Below are 21023 nucleotides of genomic sequence, written 5' to 3' on the forward strand. Positions count from 1 at the left end.
TACAAGAAAATTACAGTAGTTAATATCGGAAGAAAGAAGAAGAAGCAAAAACAAAAAAAAAAGGTTAAAGGCCACTTTCTCTGTTAATCTAATTATAAAGCTTGCTTAGTTTAATCAGTTTACAAAGACAGAGATCGATTACAAATCAATCCAGTGTAAGTGGTAACTAATTCGCTTTGGTGAGGATAGAATATCCCAGACGTGGGTGGGTCTCCGGTCTCGGTCTTAGATTCAGATGAAAGCATTTTGCATTAATTTCGTGGTAGAAGAGGGGCGATGAAGGAGGGTAGATTCGTCATTTGATGACCCACCCAGCCGCGTCAAGTCGCTGTCGAAGCAAATAACTAATCAAGTCATGGGGCACAACGCCACAGGACCAGGGGAGAGATTACAGAAATGCCCTTTCCCTGTCTTCACAATTACGCACTTTTGGTCTGCGTCTTCTGGTTTCATCGTTTCCGTGTTTCCGTGTTTCAGAAGGGGAGTTATTTGACGAGTTCCCGCAAAAGCAATAAAGAGGCGAGAAAAACCAAAAGGTGGAAGGAAGTCGCTGTCTGGTTCTAATTGAGGTGAAATGCCTTTGTGGTTTTTGACGAGTAATAAGAGAAATTCCTAAATCCTAATCCCTGGCCGTAAAACCTCAAAGCCTCGAAGCATCAAAGCCTACTAAAAGCCTTTCAAATATATTATCTTAAACGCTTCACATTCTGCCACAAAGAATTAGAGAGACTTGGAGGGTTTCAAATTAAGGGTTCTTTTTTTTTTTTCTTTCCTTTTGGACAAGCAGCTACAGCTACAGCTACTGCTGTGGCAGAATGGTGTAGAGACGGTACAGACCCTACGCTTCTATCTAACGCTCGGACGGCTCTGATATATCACGCTGTCTCGGCTCTTTTCACTTTTTTTTTTTTTTTTCTCTCCCCTTATAAATGTTAATCTTTGCTGCTTATGCCGTCTCTCTTCTCCCTCTTCCGTTTGAAACGCGAAGATGGAGAAATTTTAGAGAAGGATGAGATGGCCCTCCACTGAGATGATGACGAAATGGGTTGATTGCGGAAGAGGTGGGGTGTTGATAAAAGCCTACTTTTTTTTTCTTGGTGCAGAGTGTTGGTAAATGGAATTTGGCGAGTTGAATGGCACAGGCTTTTGGGAGAGGCAGCAAGTATCAGAGCGGGAGCAGCAACAACAAGAGAGGAGGGACGAAGAAACCCAGTAAGAAAAAGGACAGGAAATCGAAAACTGGAAGAGGAAAAGAGGCGGACTCTGGATCCTCTGACGAGGACTCAGCACCACCTGATTCTAAAACAACCTGCCTCACATAGCGGCAGAGCGGACGTCGGATGCGTTGGAAGAGAGGAGCAAGATCGGTTCTTTGCAGAATCCATTGAACCATCCAAAAAACGATCTTACCTTCCTCCTACAAACGCCAGCCAATATGCTCGATTGGAGAGGATAGGGGGGAGAGAGAGTAATAATCAGCAAGCCCCCTCCTCCAGGCTGGGGCTGAGGACCTCCGCTGGCGGGGGCGAGATCGTTGAGGTTCAGGGCGGCCACATTGTGAGATCGACCGGCAGGAAGGACCGGCACAGTAAGGTTTGCACGGCCAAGGGGCCGAGGGACCGGAGGGTCCGCCTCTCCGCCCACACGGCCATCCAATTCTACGACGTACAGGACCGTCTGGGGTACGACCGCCCCAGCAAGGCCGTCGACTGGCTCATCAAGAAGGCCAAAGCAGCAATAGACGAGCTCGACGAGCTGCCTGCCTGGCAGCCAGTTGCCAGTGCTTATCTCGGAACCCACAAACCCGAACAAGAGGAAGTTGAAGATGAAGTCGAAGAAGTGGAAGGATACCAGCACAGCAAATCCGATGTGGTTACCGTAGCGATTGGATCGAGCAAGAAGCCAATGGAGGCAGAGCAGCCAGGCTCAGCTTATGGTTTTCACCAGCTGGACCAACAAACGACCGGTAGCGGCAGTGGGTCCGGACACGGCTTTTTGCTGCCTTCTCTGCACTCCGATGCCATTGCAGACACCATGAAGTCCTTTCCGATGGCGAGCTCTTCTTCCTCTATCCATTTCCAAAATTACCCGCCAGACCTCCTTTCGCGGACGAGCAGCCAGGCCCAGGATCTTCGCCTATCTCTTCAGTCCTTCCAAGACCCAATTCTCCTCCATCACCACCAGAATCAGACTCCGCCTAGCGAGCAAACCTTTTTCTCTGTCACTGCGCCTATGACCTTCGATACTGCAAACTCTAGCTGGTCTGAACAGCAGCTGTCTATGGCCCGCTTTCACCGAATGGTGGCTTGGAATCAGGCGAGCCCTGCCGGAGGAGGAGGAGGAGGAGGAGGAGGAGGATACCTCTTCAATCCGGGCCCGCAGGCGGCTGCGCAGCTGCTGGCCCAGAACCAGCTTTTTCCACAGAGGGGACCCCTTCAGTCCAGTAACTCACCGTCTGTTCGTGCTTGGGCAATGGACCCGTCAACAATGGCCGACCATCCGTCTCTGTCGCATTCTTCTTCGGCAACTGGGTTTGCTTCCGGAAGTTTCTCAGGGTTTCGGATCCCAGCGCGAATTCAGGGTGAAGAGGAGCATGATGCAGTTGGTAGTAAACCAGCGTCATCTGCTTCTCGCCATTGAACATATTGCCGAAATTTGTGCTCACTAGGTAAAAACTGTTTGCCTATATAATCCTTATTTCCAGTTTATTCTACTCAATACATTTGTTTCTCTGGTCGTATAACTTTCCAGGTTTCCAGGAATGGAGCATCCTATTGAAGGAGCATCAGAACGATCTTCTGTTACATCTTACCGGAAGAACATGATTTTGGCTATCTATTCAATGGTGTTTTACCGCTAAAGAAGAAATCTGCTGCGCAGGTTTTCTATTCAGCGGTTCTTTATTTGTTTTAGCTATCTATTCAATGGTGTTTTACCGCTAAAGTAGAAATCTGCTGTGCAGGTTCTCTATTCAGCGGTTCTTTATTTATTTTCTGTTCCTTGTTTCGGGTTTTAGCTCATGGAGCTCATCTTTTATCTTGCTAGTTTGATGGTTGTCTACTTTTATCTTGTTTCAATGTAATTCCGTCCAAGAAAGTTGCTCAATTTGCCTGAGTTTGGAGAAGATCCAACAATGTCCGTCCTGTTACAGCAGAGCGTTATGGGCAATACTTGGAACTGCTTACTGTAGCTTGATTGCTTCGATTTGATATTGTCTAATTTTCATGTCTGAATTGCACGCAAAGCCGAGGCTTTTTCTCCATTTAGAAACGAATGGTCCCTTTTGTTATGTCTGCTTGACCGGTGCCGCTTCCACTCTCCACAGAAACTCATCTCTGAAACCTACATTACATCTTTATCATATAAAAAAATACATCGTCCAGGTAACTCCCAAGTTCTTGTCTCTGACATAGCAGATACGGCTTTGGATAAGTTGTTTCTTGGTTTAGTTTATTTTACAATCCTAGTTGCTTTCAGCTTTCAAGAACAAAGCGAGCAGTTGGGTCAGGATGTGGAAAGCTGAGATTTCCTGTTTCTCTTCGTGCTTCATCTGTTTTGCAAGAATTGATTAGTTTCTTAATCTTGACGGCGATATCTTTTTGGTGGTCATTCGTTTGTTTGGTCGTTTGGGTAGCAGAAGAGGGGGTATCAGAGAGATTGTAATTCATTGGTGGAAGCTTTTACAATTCCTACTTGAGTTGGTGGATAGAAAATGGTTGGCACCCATCAGAGCAAACTTATGCTTCTTGTATAGTTCACGACTGTAAAGAGAAACCTCGATTTGTCCCTGAGATCTGGTTTCGGGGTCTGTACAAGAACAGTTACTCGCTTAAAGAAACCCAGAAAACTTCACTTCTTACTTTGTGGCTGATAGGGCTATATCCTGAAAGTAAAGCCCAGTTCTACGATTCAGACGAATCAAAACTACCATCGTTGCATCTTGTCGGAAATTGAGAGACCTTCATCCGAGCTTCTCCAGCCTGATCTTACATTGCATTAACAGGTTTTTTGAAAGACTTTGTCTTCCTGTTGTGCTCAAATTTCACTAGGTAATTCACATAAAAGTAATTCATTTTCACTTTCACATTTACTTATGTTGTATACAATCATGTATCTTATTTTTAATATAAAATAGTTAAACTCTGTTTACTAGAAAAATCGCACAATTTGCTCCAAACTATTTGTGTTCCATCACAATAGAATACACTCGTTGCAATATCCTCGGAGATCAAATTCAATAATCAGGTTTTGACAAGATTATCACAACGAATCCACTATTGTAATTCATTGTTGTCATCCTTGTCTGGTAATAAAACAACATTTACTCTTGACTATTAAAGCCACAGTCATGAAATGATTCCATGTGTTATAATTCTCCTTTTGTAGTATGAAAACCAACCCAAGTTTATCTGAATCATAAAGATACAACCGGTAATTGGGATTAACAAGTTTGGATGCCATGCTCGTAATTCACTTTCACTTTCACTAAACACGAACTACGAATAAGATCAAACAACAGAAAACATAGCAGTAAACCCAAAGGAGATTGCTTGGAAAGGATTCATGACCCTTACCAAGAAGGTACCCCAAAAAGAACAGGTCTCTTAGTGCCAATAACTATTATATAATGTACTTCAAATGTTCTGCAGAGCTCTAATGTCAAAATTTATTTGCAGTCAGCTGATCAGTACCATTCAATTGTTAATGAGTATCAGTCATTACTGTTTGCTGGTGGAATCAGATGCGAGTGAGACCTCTACAACGACCAAGTAATTATTGGTCTAAATTGTTGTCACACACAATTGGGCTCATATGCTCGAATCAGATCCTAGTAAGAAAAACTGAATACATAACCTTTTTCTTCTCTTCTCCCTTTTCTTTCCCAACACGAAGGCTTGCATAATATATTTGATCACCATACTTTACACACCAGAGTCATTATTCTCTATTCACAACATTCCCTTGCTAACATTGAGGAGACTAAAGGACCAGTGTCAACTTCCTCAAGTTGCATCTTCCCACAAGACAAACTCTTGTGCAAACTCACTATTATCGGTCCTTCCTGTGTTTCGTGCTGCCTCCTTGTTTCCATCCGTCATTAAACTGAATTTTCCTGTGTAATATTTTGCATTGTGGGTGGAGAAGAGTTTCCCACCTTAGCTTTGGAATCTTGATTAGTTGCTTTTTCACCTGATAATCTTTTCACCTTCTTGGTGTCTGCTGCATATGTTGGCCCTTTCCCATTCAAATCGGGCTTTGCTGAGTTGGGCATTTTCACCACCGCAGATGGTATTTTTTTACTGTTACTACTCAACTTATTTGGAATTTTGTTTGGGCTTGAGGATTGAATATGAACTCTGCTCTCCCAGGGTCGTGCAGCAATCCACCTTTCCTTCCAGCTCCAGCCCCAATTACCGCCTTTGCTGAAGTCATAAGGAAACTGCCCCAGGATATGGCTAGAATTGGCCTTCCACTGCAGAATCATAGAATTAAAATGACTCTCTACCATGCTTTCCTTTAATTTATGCTGCTAATGATAAATTAAACAATATACCTGATGATTGAAGGCATATGCCATGGCTCTTTCACGCTTGACAGAAGCTTCTTCCCTTTGTTGTATCCTTGCAAGAATTTCCTCCATTGTTTCAGAGCCACCACACCATTCCACCTGTAATTTTGTTGGGGAAGAGAGAGAGAGAGAGAGAGAGAGAGAGAGAGAGTCCTCAAATAAGTAGGCTAGTTTTGAGCAGTTAAGAGATTACTGAACGAGTTCCATGCAACTAAGTAAACTTCATTTTGTGAACATACGCAATCATTTGAAGTAAACAAATACTTTGACACTTACATAAAAGTTTCAGTGAACAAAATTTGGATCATGTACAGAACTATTGAAAATAAATGTACATCAAGTCAATATCATGTTAAATTCTCACAGGTACTTGTAAAAGGACCTGATCAGTAAATCAGCCATATGGGTGAAAAGATTTATTTTAGTACGACTTAACTCGTATAAACTAGTATTGCATGGTTAAGAAAAAAAACCGATGCTCTAGTGTATTAAACTGCTGCAAATACAGATCCAACCTGTAATTCGTGAAGCTTGGCCTCCAGTTTCAACTGGTTCTCCTGTTTCTTTTGCTTAATGCGGCCTTCTGTAACCATAAATATTCGCCGCACTCTAATCTGGTTTTGAACTTTGATCCATGTTTGCAAATAGTTCATAGTTGCATTTGCTTGTTTGTTAACAGTTTGACCCTGAGTGAGAGTTTGCAGTCTCACCAGCCCTTTTAAACAACGGAAATTTTTCCTTACCTATCACATGTAAGTATAAAAAGTTAGACTACCCCCCCTAAAAAAAATCAATGTAGAATTGGAAAAGCAACCAATTTGCATAACTGCATGCTGTGAGATACCAATTCAAAATGATAAGATCATTTGTGAGTGTAAAAGCATCATGTACACAGAATATCTAGAAGATCACCTCTAAAGTTTCCTATGTTATTATATGACCCCAAGAAAACTTAATCATTCTGTATGAAGAATCATTTTAATTGCAGAGCCAAAAGAAAACCAAACAATTAGATGTCAGTTGTTCCCACCACACAAATACTTCAAAGGCTGTCATATTTCATGAGAAACCTGGTCGAGTGAGTATGACTGTAGGCAATTATTTTAATCTCCAATATGAAAGACGAATTCAACTAATCCAAAGCACACTAACAGAAATTATGCCAACACACCATTAAATGCTTGGAGAGTGTCATAAACATCAAGGATAGTTTTAACATGTCCAGTGAGTTGGAAAAATGCTAGTCTAATACCATCAACCACAGAAAATTAGGACTTACAGTGACAATGAGAAAACTTATCCCATCTATATCAAGCTCATATGATAGTTGAGCTAATAAGATAAAATTTCTGTCACCATGCTCAAAGAATTATAATACTGAATAGAATATATGGCATGAATTTGTAATAAGTTTTCTGAATATAGCTACTTTTATGAAATAACCAGCATACATACCATATATCCTCGAAAGGTGGTCTGTATCCGAATGGCTGCAATATCCTCAATTGGCATACCAAGAACACCAGGGTTATGACTTGAACCACCATTGAATATTTTATTCAGCCCTTTACGAGAGTGATATCTCCATTTGAAACCCTTTGATTTTTCACCACTTGAAGGCCCCTGCTACAAAGGTTTCACAGAAGGATAAAGAAGAACGCAAAATAGAAAGAAAGGATAGCCAAGCAACAGAGTTCATGTAGCATCAAACACATGGAAACAAAAATATTAAATCCATCATTGCAGTATCACAAATTCTAAGCATCATGGCACCAACTCAAATGAGAAAATGGTAACTAATTTAGAAGATTAAAAAGGTTACAAGTATTTCCTGGTTTCACAAATTGGTTATTGTATGTAAGTATCACAATCGTAAATCCGAAATTCAGAAAGCACATTGCTTCAACACTATAAACATCAACAGCCCCCTGAGAAAACAAAACAGATTCCCATAAAAAATTTGCAAATTTTCCATCATTTTGAGTTAATAAAGCAAGCTTATTGCCCTGATTGTCAAGATAAAGTTTTCATGTAGCATGGTCCTACAGCAATAACACTATAACCACATGGTCAAGATAAAGTTTGACAATGCATTTCACAGGCATAAAAAACGGAGAAATAATTTAAAAAAAATAATGAAAACCAAGAGTGATGCTGTCCATGATATTAACCCTGACCCAGCCATTTGGAAAGTTAATCTCTTCCATTACACTGCATATTATCTCTTGTAAAATCCAACAATAGAACTGGTTATTATATAGATGAGAAGAATCATTATAATGAAAATGCATTACAGCGAAAAGTATCATCATTTACTAGGTGCTGAAAGGCTCCACTAAGGGCTAGAATACAGAATAAGGTAAAAAGAGTGGAAGGACTGAGAGTCGTACCATGCATTTTTCTGTTATGTTAAATATAGGAAATGCAGGAAGAATGCTTGACTCATAGATCCTCCTAGAGGTGATTACGAAATAAAGGAATCTAGGTTGGCATTGTAATCAAACCAGGTATGCTTGCAACCTAAGTACATGTACTTTAATGTCTCTTCTTTTTTTTAATGAAATTATGTGTTACCAAAAATAAAGTTCGAAAATCTTGTCGTAACAGTAAGACGTTCTTGGTGGTCACACCAAATCAAAGGTTCACTCATGAACCAATTAGTGACACAAACCATTGAACATTTGAGTCTACACCATTCTCCGAGAGGACATGATCCAATAGAGTGTTTTGCCACTTGACCTAAAGCATCATTCTAGTTTTTGGAGAAAGCAAAGAAGTAGCATGTCTTAAGTAGTTTACACTTGGCTGAAGATTCGTTAGTATATCCAAGAAATAGCAAGACTTTCACTCCTCAGATAAACGATTAATTAAATTATTCAAGTGAATGGAACATATTTGACATGATCCGTCAAGCAGTTAAGGTTCAATCATTCCCTTGTAGAGAATGTCAAGGGGTGAAATGAATCTGAGAAATGAAAACAGACGAGGACTATGAACTCCATTTACCTTCGATTGATTTGATCTCTCTTTCTTCGTTTTCTTTATGTTAACTATTGCTTTAAACCAGTTTCCACCCATTTTCTTCAATGCAGAAACTGGCTAACTATGAACCATTTATCACAACCTGGAATAAAAGTTTCAGAACTGTGACAATTTCATCAAATAGGAATAGAACCAAAACATCAAAGGAATAACAGATAACTTCTTAAATTTAGTAAACGGACAGGGCAGCGTTCTGAAAAACATACCTGCAGGCTCCTAGAGTGAACTGCCGTTGGGCAGTGTTTTAGCTTCAACGAGCCAGTGGTTTTATGAAACTAAGAAATCATTACGAGATTGCGGAAGATAGTATAACGTAAATAGAGTTAAAAACGAAGTTATCCAAAGACGCAAATCATACCCAAGAAAATCTCGGGCTCCGAGACCAACAGTGTGCTTGGAGGGTGGTCTGGCGTATGGTGAGAAAAGGGGAGGGAGAGAGAAGAAAAGGGAGGTGATTGCCATTACACGCCTGAAAAGGAGTTACTAAAGAAATTAAAAGAAAAAAAAAGATTGGCCAACCAACTGCCCAATTCATTCACAGCTGGTGATTGCTGATTTCATACGATAAAAGCGACTGGGGAACCAACGGCTCCGGATGAAAATGATGGGCATCCTTTCTTTATTCCGAATAGAATTTAAAGCAGAAGAAGATCATTCGAGTCTTCCTCGCGGGCGAATGAAACAGGAAATGCTTGGAAGAAAAAAGTGGCTGAAGGAAGATTGTAGTCGAAGCAAGAACTGAGCGATATGGTACCTTCGAAATCAATTATTCCGACTTTCGAATAAGACGAAAGAGACCAACATGCTACTGGTCCATTACCTCATTTCCTTGGGTTTCCTTCCAATATTGGAAGCGGATGTAATCCTGTCGGTTTCATAATTCCATGATCATTAAGAAATATGGTAGGTAAAGAGTTTGTTCTATCGTATTTAAAGAAACCAATCAAATCGATTCATGTCTCCCAAACCCCATTCGTATTTTTTTTTACCAATAATATAAAATCGATTCAATAAACTGATCAGGTCCCATTGCACCAACCAAATTTAAGCTGCAGATTGATCTGTAATTATGTCATCATAATGTTATTTATTTTTAAAACATAAAAAATTTGATATAAGAGGAACTTTGCTTCCTCTCCTCTTCCCCTTTTTTTCAACAAAAGTGCATCTCCTGCCTCCTCACCATTGAATAGCTGCAGAGAGGGTGAGGCATCCCTTTCCATGTGGTTGTAGTTGGAAAGGGTCAGTGCTTCTTTTATCCACAATGCCCTCTAATGTTTTTTGTTGATTTGGATAATATATAAACACAAAATATTTCAAGAGAACGAGAAACGTCAGAAGAAACCAAGGGAGAGAATGAAGAGGAAAAGAGAAAGAAGTGTACAGAAAAAAATTGAACCAAGAGGAAGAGACTTGAATGTTCTACCCCATGCTTTGAAGTTGTATTCATAATTGTATGAAGGTGTTTAAAATGACTACAATGCTCTTGGGGTTACATACTTAAAAAGATAAAAAAAACATAAGATGACATACATCAGCATGCATAATTATAATTTTTTTATCATCTTTATGAATTTTTTCCTTATTTACTAGTCATGTCACCCCTACACACGTGTGTGTCTCTTAACACTTTTTGTATTATAAGGAGAAATTTTTTCCCATGTTGAACCATCAATGTGTCATTGGGTGTTGCTAATGAGCTATGTTCTACCGATTTGTTACATCTATTTTATAAAACAGCTTTATATTCACATAAAGTATTTTTATAAATATTTAAATCATAAAAATAAAAATAATAGGAAAATTAATTCTTATTTAATTCGTTTTTATTATAAAAATGTCATTTTTAGATCTATGAGAAACTAATTCTTTTCATCTCTTAATTTTTTTTTTTTTTTGTGGAACATCACTAATTAGATATAAATACCAAAAAGGGTTCAAAAACAATTTCATTTACACTTTGGTCTTATGGTTAAGTATAAGTCTTAAGAAGAAAGAAGGTATTATAATTCATGCAAGAGATAAGCAATTTATGAAACCTAACTCTTATAAAGAGACCTTCTAGCTATCTCAGTTTATTGAATACCCATTGTGTATTTTTGCTAAGAGATTTGGTGGATGCCTCCATCAACACAAGGTCCAACTAAACTTGAGGCTCCATTATTATCCAAATTATGTCATCTCTAAACAATGCTTAAGAAAAGCCATCATTATGAGTTTTAATGCCATAAATTTGCATGCTTAAATGTTCAAAGATTTGATGAAGAGGATAAAAAAAGGGAAAATGCCCCAAAAATTCTAGGGAGGGTGGGAGGTTTGAACTTGAAAGTAAAGGCCTTTGATGAAAATACAACTTAGTAGACAATTAAACCCAAAACATTTGTAAATACTAACATTATAAAAATCACCCAAGTGAATAGGTATAACTGAACATAAATCAGCCAAATATGACCACTAGACTTGATATGATGTCATTGTAATATCATTTTTATAAAAAAAAATATTTAAAAATTATTTAAGTGAGGGAGAAATCTCTATCAATTTGCAAAAGATGGAGGCGGGAAGTAGAGTCATGCCTGATTAGAGCTCTAAACCATTCGAATGATGTTTCTAACAATAGGTAGCCTAAACCCCTTTGCTATTTGTATGACACTCTCCCCAACATTTGAATGGAATGAAATAGAATAAACAAAAGGTTACTAAAAAAATTTCATTGGAATGAAAATTAATTCATTTAAATGAAGTTGTCAAACAGAAGACAAGAAGATGATCATTAATATGAAATAAATTTATTGGAATGATTTTACCAAAAAATGTAGAAGGATTTTTCGAGCTTCGGTCTGGAGTTGACCTACCATGACCTACCATTCGGATAATAAAAAAACTCAAAATAACAAATTTAAAGTATTTATATGTAATTTTCATCAAAGATTTGATGGATTTTACAAGAGGACAAAGGGTCTAATTTCAAAACCTAATGGCTCTATCTCAGAACATTATAAAGGTATTTTTGACACCAATTTTCTACCTCAATTGAGCAAGAAAGTATGCTATATTGACACAAAAATATCCAAAGCGATCCAGGACCTCCAGATCATCTTTGGGTGTAGATATTGAGCAAAATGAACCCAATCCTTCATCCTTTTGAAAATATCTATGCACAATGGAGTAAGTTTGTAGTTAGTATTTTTTTACTCAATTTATGTATTTTACTTTCTAATTATTTGAATATTACCAAAAATTATAATAAGCACAAATTTCTGATTTATCTTCCTCATCAAGTTGGCCTTCGCATAAGTACACTAGGTGGCATTTTCAACTATGATATGAGGTATTTTAAAATCAGCTTAATGAAGAATCATTTTATGTGAGCAAAATTTTAAGTAACCCTTGCATTGAAATAGGCCAAAATGTTATGTACAAAAGACCAAACATTCAACTAACTTCCTTAGGTAAGCCCTCGTGCCTATGGTTAAGGTGCTGAAAATCCTTCGGCTTCCATAACTTACTTTATTGTTGAAAATCCCTTTATTGATCTAGGTTAGTATAGCGTTGCTTGCTACGAAAAATTTCTTAGTGGGTTTAGGCTTGTTGTTAACAACCTCTTCAAATTTAGTACTGTTAATACGTTAAGTTAGAGGAAGAATTGGAGAAAAAGTGCATGTAAAATTTCTAGAATTGCAACTACACATCGAGACAAAAAAAAAAAAAATAGAAGGAAGAAGACCGATTTGCACATAATTTGGATTGTCTACCTTGGATCTTTTGAGGCCATGAGTACTAGGAACATGAGAAGATGAGACAATAGACAAAAACGAAACACAGTTGGAAGATAACCGATGAGTGGAAACATAATTGGAGATTGGGTCTAAAGTGGAGGATGCTCGATTAGTAGTGGTCCGTGGTTCTTTTTCTATGGCGATAGGGCGTGCGGCATATGGTGGGCCAATCATAATTGGAGAGGATAGAGGAGAACAAGTGGTTGACTGGAGGTGAGAGAGTGTCCTCATGTGGTTGCTCATCTTGTGGAAGTTGGTGATCAATGAGCACACTTGCCTTGGGCATACTTGCAAATGGTGTAAAATCAGGAAAATAATTCGCCGAAAAGTATGGCTGGTCTTCAAAGAATGTGACATCAGCAGAGATGAATGTTTTGTTCAAAAAATATAAATTATTAATGCAAAAATATTTGTTGCGGTGAAGGCTACATTTCTGAGAACAGATATAAAAGAGTAGCAAGAATAGGTATGAAAGAGTCTCAGAAAGAAAATCTTACAAAGTATCTCATTCTAGTCAATTAGCTTGATCAACTTGATCAAGTGGAAGTGGAAGAGTCTCAGAAATGAAAATCTTACAAACAAAGCCACTTCCAGCATGATGTGGTCGTTCTCTTCTCTGTATTGGTTGGCTTCTCTATTTCTTCTCACAGGTTTTATCTCCGTTGCTCGTCCCTACTACGATAAACTCATCGTGCTTTACTGTTTGAGAAATTAGACGAGCATCATTAGCTTGGTTGCCAAAAGACAAAAAACTTAACTTGAAAAGAAAGTTGAAATTTGAAGTTTCCTCTTTCTTATTGCCTTTCAGCTCTGTGTTTCCTTGCCTTTGTCGTTGCTCAACACCAGTATCAAGCAAAGCATGCAGCCATTGGAGTGCGACATCAATGGATTCGTGTCATCAAGAGCAATTTTCAGACCAAGGCTTCTTCCTGCTTCAAATACGTGGCCTCCATTCTCATCCTTCATGCAAAGCAGTCCAGACGCTATAGATAAAGAAAGTTCTCTGGTGTTGGTGTTTGTGTGACTGGCCTGGTTACGCTCGTCTTTGTAGATGTTCGTGCAAGTGACTGTGCAAGTGGAAGCAACCTTGTCAAAGGAGAGGTTTAGGGTTTTAGGGTTTATATTCCATGCTTATGTAGTTAGTAATGTCAGTGAGGAATTTCTTGTGAAAGCAACAGACAAAGTTGAGCTCATGATATTGCTTGGCTTTTAGAGCTGTTATCAGTGCTTATAAGCATACTTGAGCATGAGGAGCTAGCTTCAGCGGTGGGCTTTTCTTGCCTTTGGTTCTTCCTATTACCACCTCAAACTGAATAATCCTTGGGATAATCCATTGGTTAAAGTTATAGCAGTAGAAGTATAACATTGAAGTCTTTAAAAAGAGAAATAATTTGTTGACTTGATTATAACTGAGTATAATAAGACGTTATCTATAATAGAAGAAATAAGTAGAATAAAATTATAATTAAACTACTTTTGTCCCAGATAAGTTATAAAACAACTGAACATGAGTAAAAGATTAACATAACTAAACACATTTAAACTGAAATCTTATGTGAGACCTCCTTCCCATCGGAGTCCTCTTAGACTCCACCATATTAATTCAGGCTCTGTACGACTTCTTGTTGTAAGAATCATGTGAAACTTTTTCTTACCGATTATTCAATACTCCCCTCAAGCTAGAGTTTATAAGTCTAACTTACAACGAAAATGATTCTTGGCCTTCAAGAATAAATTCTTCATATTGGACTCCCTCGGATTTACATATCTTGGTCACATAAAATTTAATTACCACAATATATGAAATTCTTCATTGTAGATTGTACTTATTCTTCTCAAATAGAAACACCCATACTTCAATTATAGAAGGAGGCGCAACTACTATAGCACTCCACTTTCAAACAGAATTCTTATACGAAAATAAAATAAATCTGTAACAATCAAATTCTTACATGTATAGAAAATAAGGAGAAGACGTACATTAAATCAAATAGAGTAATGAAAGTGACTAGTTTGATTCAGTTTATGGAATCCTTCATACTTCTCCTTCTATTATCCCCCTCAAGTTGGGATGTAATGGTAAATTATAATAATTATCTTCTCCTTTAAAGTGTCCCAAGGATAAGTACTCCACCAGACACACAATCTCAAAAATAAAAATATGGGTGATAAAAAAGGAGTTGAAACCAACCTCAAAGGATTTCAAACAAAATAGTGATAGTAGTCACTAAAAGGGGTAACATCTTTCACTCAAAGGACGACGATAAAAAACCCCTATAAAGGTACCAATAAAAAGTTTTAGTGGACTTAAAAACAACCATAAATAAAAAAAGACCAACTTAAGCAACACACCAAGGGTTGGCCTCAAAGAATAAGCGAGAAAAATGATAGTATGAGAAATGTAACTTAGTAAAAGGTTATAAGGGGATAAAATGAAGAAAAAATAATCACCACAGTAATAAGAAGGAGACTGTAATGGTAGAACCGAGATACAGTAATTAAGAAGGAGACTGTAATGGTAGAGCTAAGATAACTTAATAATCCAATTAGACCAAGTAGGACCTCAAAGGAATTTCTGAGAGGTGACCAAAAGTTTTTGAAGTTAACAACGTAGAAGCTTAATTCTAATTGGACTATCACATTGATTGGCTTGAACTCAAGATTGACATTGTTGAAACATGTGCTTGATTATCAGTCAATCACACTCACTAAATAACAAGCATAATAGCTTCAAATTTTTTGAAAACCAATAAATCATATGTGCTGATGCAACATGAATCTAACATACCAAAAACTCAAAAGTGAATGCAATAGACGATGTGCAAGATGCAGCTTCATCACATGGAGATAACCCACCAAAACCTAATATTATGACAAGACCCCAATGTAATAATTCTGATGCTGGAAGACGTTAGACAGGTCAAGACAAATTGTAAACTGAATATGAAATCTGCTGTAACCAGCACGCTGAAGAGGATTAAGGCAAAAAAAAAAAAAAAAAAAAAAGAAGAAGAACTCACCTCCATTCCAGTACCACAAGAAGCATATTTCTGGTTTTTTTTGCTCAAGATCATATGCAAATTCTCCGAACTGGTTGAGAGTTTTGAAGATAGCAGATGCCAAGCTTGCAAAAGATTTCCAGCATGTATTAAAGGATTTCAAAAAACTCAGCGGTTTGCTTCTGAAAGAGAAACAAATATGCACCTTTTGTTCCTCAAGCACTCCTTCCATCGAGCAATATTTCTACCAATTGCTAAACCATGCACTCCACTTGAGACATGAAACGTTGTTGAGCTTAAGTGCTGAGTCTATGGAGATAATCAACACGGAAGATTGAACAGCTGGGATAATCAGACAGCTTTGAGGCATGCCCTTCTCCCCACTTTCCTAATCCTTGAATACCACCTCAATGAACTCCAAAATACTCGTTGAACTCCTGCATGTTCTTGGCAAAATCGGGTCCTGTTGTATATGCCAATGCTGCGACAGCAAGCATGGCTTCCTCGTATACGGTTGAGCAGCGGCACAAAACAGCAGACACGTGGGGTGGTAAAGCAATTCGAATTGGCTAGAAGACAGGAATTTGTCCACGAGGCACGAGGCATATATGCGTAGGTCGGATTCTCTTAAAAGGGCCGAGGAACGGGCACGTGAAAAAAGTTGCAGAAAAACAAAGACAAGATCTTGCACTACATGCAAGAGTTGCTAGTAAGCCCGAATGCTAAAACATATATGAAATTCATAAAACTGAATTAAGCGGAAGCAAGGATGCATACCTCCGGCCATGGCAATCAAATTTCAAAAACTTGTAGGAAACTGTCTAGTCTATCCAAAGTTTATTTGATAAAGAAGAACGACAAACTGTTTTGCTAAACCAAATCCGTATATCCTTAAACCCCTCTTTCCCATCAAAAGAGGGAGTTGTTGTAACTACTAACATTCTCTCACTTGATTGATTCATTACTTAATATGTACTATTCAATATTTATACATTCTCAAAAAAAATCCCCATAGATATAATGTTCTTAGACCCAAACAAAAAAATTTTAATTGCATGAATCATGACAGTAAGTCCTTTAGAGCAACTATTACCTTCCACTTATCACAATGCAACTTTCTCCTTTGAATGAGAACCATATATAGCATATATGTGCCTCGAGCACCGGCTATAAAAAATCCAAACATTTTTTTGGTGCCTTAGCTTAGAGACAAACATTCATCACAAAAGATTTAACTCTTAGAGGTCCATTTTAGGTTAGATCCATTTGGGATAATAATTGAAGCGTTAGATGATTTGGACATCCAAATTTTCTTGCTTGAGGTTTTGTAGGTGACCACATCCTTTTTAGTTGCTTTGGGTACCCACCATTGTTTGACGCCATTTGCATTTTTGAATTGGTAAATGTGGGCATAACATCTCACTTCATTGCAATAGTAGCATCGAATGTGAGGAATGAGAGTGAACTTCTTTATTTGTCTTTTCAATACTCTTCTTTTCATAAGCAATTCTATCACATGATAGCCTATCTATCAACCCACTTTGCCTTGAAGCATTGGCCATATGGCTTTTATAGCTTCCTTCAAGGCAATAAATTCTTCTTTGAGCTTATCAATCTCATGCCTTTGAGCATTTCATTTTTCCTTATATTTGTTTAGACTACAAATTAATCTCTCTAAAAGCAATTCTAGTTCATTTTCATAATCTAATCGCTTACCTCTTCCGAATTGGTAGACTCTTCATCATCTTCAATGATCAAGTACCAAGAATGCCATTTTCTAATTTTTGAGCCTAAAAGGGGTCTTTCTTAGTCACATGCCAAATATCACAATCCATGGATTGGAGAAAGAATTTCATTCTTATCTTCTAGTACACATAATTTACATCATTGAATAGAGGGGAACGGTTGGCAGATTGTCCTTTGGGAAGGAACAATTTATCTTGATATGCCATCTTAATTGAATTTCAAAATCAAATGGATTTTAACTCAAATCAAGTTTTGGCCCATGTGGCTTCTCAAGAGGAGGGTGAATTAAGAATCGTAAGTTTAAAAACTTAAGGTGTGGAATAATAAATGAAGTCAATATAAAAAGTAAAAGTGTAAAAATTCACACACCACAATATTGACACCAAATATTTTGTTATCGATGTTCTCCTATTGTTATTCACCACCCAAGAACCCATGCTTGAGAAATTTTGCTAGAATTACACAAAAGAAATTTTGGCTATTTTTTAAGCCATATGTATACTTAAATACACGATTTACAATACAATATCCTCAAGAGATTAACTCAATTATAGCTCTAGCAAGCCCTTTTTATATAGATTTAACTAGGTTCTAGATGAATCTACCACAAATGAAAAATACAAAAGAAAGGTAAAAACTTACACCATTGTCATTTGGAGAAAAATCCTTCTCCTTTGAGAGATCCACACTTCAAGCCTTTGTAGCACAATGTAGAATGTTTGGAGCTTTACTATGATGTATGCAAGGAGATGGAGAAAGAAAGAAGTGTAGAATTTTGTTTTGACTCTCTTTCTCAAAAATGCACTTAGGAAGAATCAAAGGATTGAGAATAAATGATGGTGGATATGCCAATAAAAGCTTACTAACTTCTCAATGGGAGGTTCAGTAGGGAAATTATAAGCGCCCCCCCCCCCCCCCCCCCCCCCCCCCCCCCCCCCAAAACTAGCCCTTTTTTGTCCATTTACAAATTGAGTTTACATTGATCGATCAGTGTAAAGTGGTTGATCGAGCAATCATGTGTAACAACTATTTTTCTATCATAATTTGACTTACTGATAGACAATATGATCGACCAATATCTTCCCATGGGGTTTGAAATTTTAAGTTGATTGATTAATTTACATGGTATGATCGATCAATCAGAATTTCCACTGACAGTGCATTGCAAATATGATCGATCAATGACCTTGTTATGATTGATCATGTTTTATATCCCTGATTGGCAAAGTTTTGTATGATCGATCAGTCTTTGAGGTTGATCGATCCTGCTTTATATTTTTGGCCTATATACTTCTGGTTAATTGATCATTGCCAGATGTTGATCAATCATTCTAGTGCCAGTTCACTATGTATATTTTCAAACCATGAGAATTTGTGATCCTAAGTGATTCTAACATGTATGTATGCATTTGTAAAAAACATGTTTGAATGTAAAATATTTCCTAAAGCTCCAAATATGCATTGTACTTCAACTTTTTGAAGAAGTGGACTTCTCTCTTACATATACTGAGTTTTTTATATTTCTCATTGATTACTAAGCTCTAGTCTTCAAATTTTCTTCATTTTCTGAAGGTGTTTCTTCAAGAGTTCTTTGACATTCCATGGAGGTTAAGGTCTTTGAGAAGTTTGTATTGAGTCAATGCTTTAGACCTTGAAATTGATGTCTCTTGAAGGAAAAATATATAAAATACTAGATTTGCAATTGTCAACTCAATTAAGTTTTGTTACAATCAAAATCAAGAAGTGAGTCAACACTAAGTCAACACCCCTTACTCTAATCCTACTCATTAGAGTTGTTCAATATTTAACTCTTGTGAGGCCTGATATCTCTTACTCTGTCAATCTTGTAGCTCAATATATGCACTCCCCGACTTCTTTTCACTTCAGACTAGTTAATAGAATTCTTCGGTACCTTAAAGGTACCATAGTCTAAAAGGAGACTATAGTCTTCTCAAAACCCTCATCCCTCGATACTATTGCCTTTTTCTTATGATGATTGGGGTGGTTATCCCCATATAAGGAGATCTACCACTGGTTAAGCCGTTTCCTTAGGACCTAGCCTACTATCTTGGTCTACCAAAAAATAACCAACAGTCTCTTGCTCCACTATTGAAGTCGAATACAAGGTAATGGCTTCTACGTTTGTTTAAATCACATGGATTCAATATCTTCTTAAAGATTTTCTTATATACTCAATTAAACTTTCATTTCTTCTATGTGATAATTTAAGTGGTACTTGGCTCACAATCAAGTATTTCACTCTCCTAGCAAGCATATCGGAATAGACTATCATTTTGTTTACTAAAGTCACAATGGGATCTCTTCAAGTTCGACATATTTCTTTGTCAACCAGCTCGCAAACATTTTTACCAAACCATTGACTTCCAACCGGATTCAACTACTCACAGCCAAGTTGATTGTTCAGTTCACCTCTTAGTTCAGCTTGAGGGAGAATGTTAAGCAATCTAAAGGACATGTCAACACTCAAAGACATGCACAAGGGGATGCAAAGGCACACATATACCAAGTAAGAACATTCCACCATGCAAGCTCATGCAAAGGTGGCAAAGGAAGCCATGTCACTGATGCAAAACCATGCAAGGGATATGTCCATGTCACCCATGAAAAGGGGGACATCCCCATGCATAGATTAAGAAGATTCAATCCCTACAATCACTCCCATGAGAGCCCATCCACAACGTCTCAAAGCCACTCAATGATCTCATACAAACTATGGTCAATCTATCCAAATCAATCAAAGAGAAATATTCTCTCAAATCACTCAATCAAGGGAAAAAAGTCAAGGCCAAATCAATCACTTACATGGAGGAAATCAAGATCCAAGAATCATGAGAGAAGAAAGGAATGATTAACCATTGATTTGTGTAAAAAAGTCAAGACACCTAGATGACACTAAGCTAGAGGACGTCCATGATACTTTTTTTTACTTAATTAAAGGTTTTAAAAGCCTATATAAATCCTTGCACCTTTTCTCTATTCATTCAAATAAATCGTCCCCTTTGGCTCGTTCTCTTGGTGTTTGGTCTTAAATGCCTTGAAGCTCTTCCATTCTTTCATTTACTCATTCATGGCGGCTTACATTTTTTCAAGGTTATCAACTTAGAAGAAACTTTGCAAGCCTAACATTGATCAAGTAAAAAAGAGCCCTAAAACTCTTTTATAATTGTTAGATGTAGCTAATTAGAGTATTTTTGCCAAACATGAGTTCTTGGACAATGAATACCACTAAGAAAATATTGATAACAAAACATCCGTTGGTTTTTGTGGCCGTCTATTCTATCTTGCATTTAGTATTTATTTACACTTAAATTTTTATCTTATACTCAAGCTCGACACCCCAGGACAAGGCTAATTACTTTGCTCATATAGTTTCTAGTGAAGGTGCCTTAAATGGTCTCACTTGGTCGACCACACTCAAGCAGCATAGATAATTCTCCAACACCATGCCATGTGACATAAGTGGATAGAAGCTACACTTGCATTGGACAAACTCAAGAAAGTCATGGCAAGTAAACCAGTCCTTGCACTTCCAAACTTCACATAGGAATTTATCATCAAAAGTGCACACCAAGCACAATAATTAGTGTGGTACTCATGCAACAAGGCCATCCCATTTGTATTTCAGCTGAGCACTCACCCATAAGCCCCTTCTTCGGCTGGCCTACTAGAAAGAGATGTTCACCTTAGTGCAAGGTGTGCAATACAAGCAACCATACTCGTTGGAATGAAATTTTGCACTAACAAACAGGCCATGCATCTCTCCGTTATCTGTTGGAGCAAAGAATTTCAACCCCATTTACAACAAAAGTGGGTGGCTAAATTGTTGGGATACAATGACATTGTATAGAAAAAAGGGACTAGGAATTC

At 37.7% G+C, this 21023-nt stretch overlaps 1 protein-coding gene and 1 pseudogene across 6 annotated transcripts; one reads left to right on the forward strand and one right to left on the reverse strand.

The window, feature by feature from the left end:
- Nucleotides 1-723: 723 nt before the first annotated feature.
- LOC137961908 (transcription factor TCP4-like) lies at nt 724-3189 on the forward strand (annotated as a pseudogene).
- Nucleotides 3190-4802: 1613 nt separating this feature from the next.
- On the reverse strand, nt 4803-9231 carry LOC137961909 (protein IQ-DOMAIN 10-like). Of its 6 annotated transcripts, none has more exons than XM_068808537.1 (7): nt 8970-9231; nt 8818-8886; nt 8576-8693; nt 7025-7195; nt 6085-6312; nt 5555-5668; nt 4803-5473 (listed from the first exon to the last, which is right to left on the reverse strand). In XM_068808537.1, the coding sequence occupies exons 3-7, from the start codon at nt 8645-8647 to the stop codon at nt 5099-5101; spliced, it is 960 nt and encodes a 319-aa protein (XP_068664638.1). In that variant the 5' UTR covers nt 8648-8693; nt 8818-8886; nt 8970-9231; the 3' UTR covers nt 4803-5098. The 6 variants fall into 6 exon arrangements, with proteins under 6 accessions (XP_068664638.1, XP_068664639.1, XP_068664641.1 ...); XM_068808538.1 differs by having other exon boundaries at nt 8576-8713; XM_068808540.1 differs by lacking the exon at nt 8818-8886.
- Nucleotides 9232-21023: the final 11792 nt, after the last annotated feature.

This window comes from Aristolochia californica, unplaced genomic scaffold, assembly GCF_029961685.1.
Source record: "Aristolochia californica isolate CCGP_79_NKW_82.1479 unplaced genomic scaffold, dmAriCali1.0.hap1 SCAF_4, whole genome shotgun sequence".
NCBI lineage: Eukaryota > Viridiplantae > Streptophyta > Magnoliopsida > Piperales > Aristolochiaceae > Aristolochia > Aristolochia californica.

What these genes read in the sequence shown, in the direction of transcription:
- LOC137961909 (XM_068808540.1), bottom strand. Translation starts at nt 8,647, where the DNA reads ATGGGTGGAAACTGGTTTAAAGCAATAGTTAACATAAAGAAAACGAAG. An exon ending in AGAGATCAAATCAATCGAAG is followed by an intron (nt 7,196 to 8,575) that starts GTAAATGGAGTT and finishes AAACCTTTGTAG; the next exon opens with CAGGGGCCTTCAAGTGGTGA. An exon ending in CCAAGCTTCACGAATTACAG is followed by an intron (nt 5,669 to 6,084) that starts GTTGGATCTGTA and finishes ACAAAATTACAG; the next exon opens with GTGGAATGGTGTGGTGGCTC.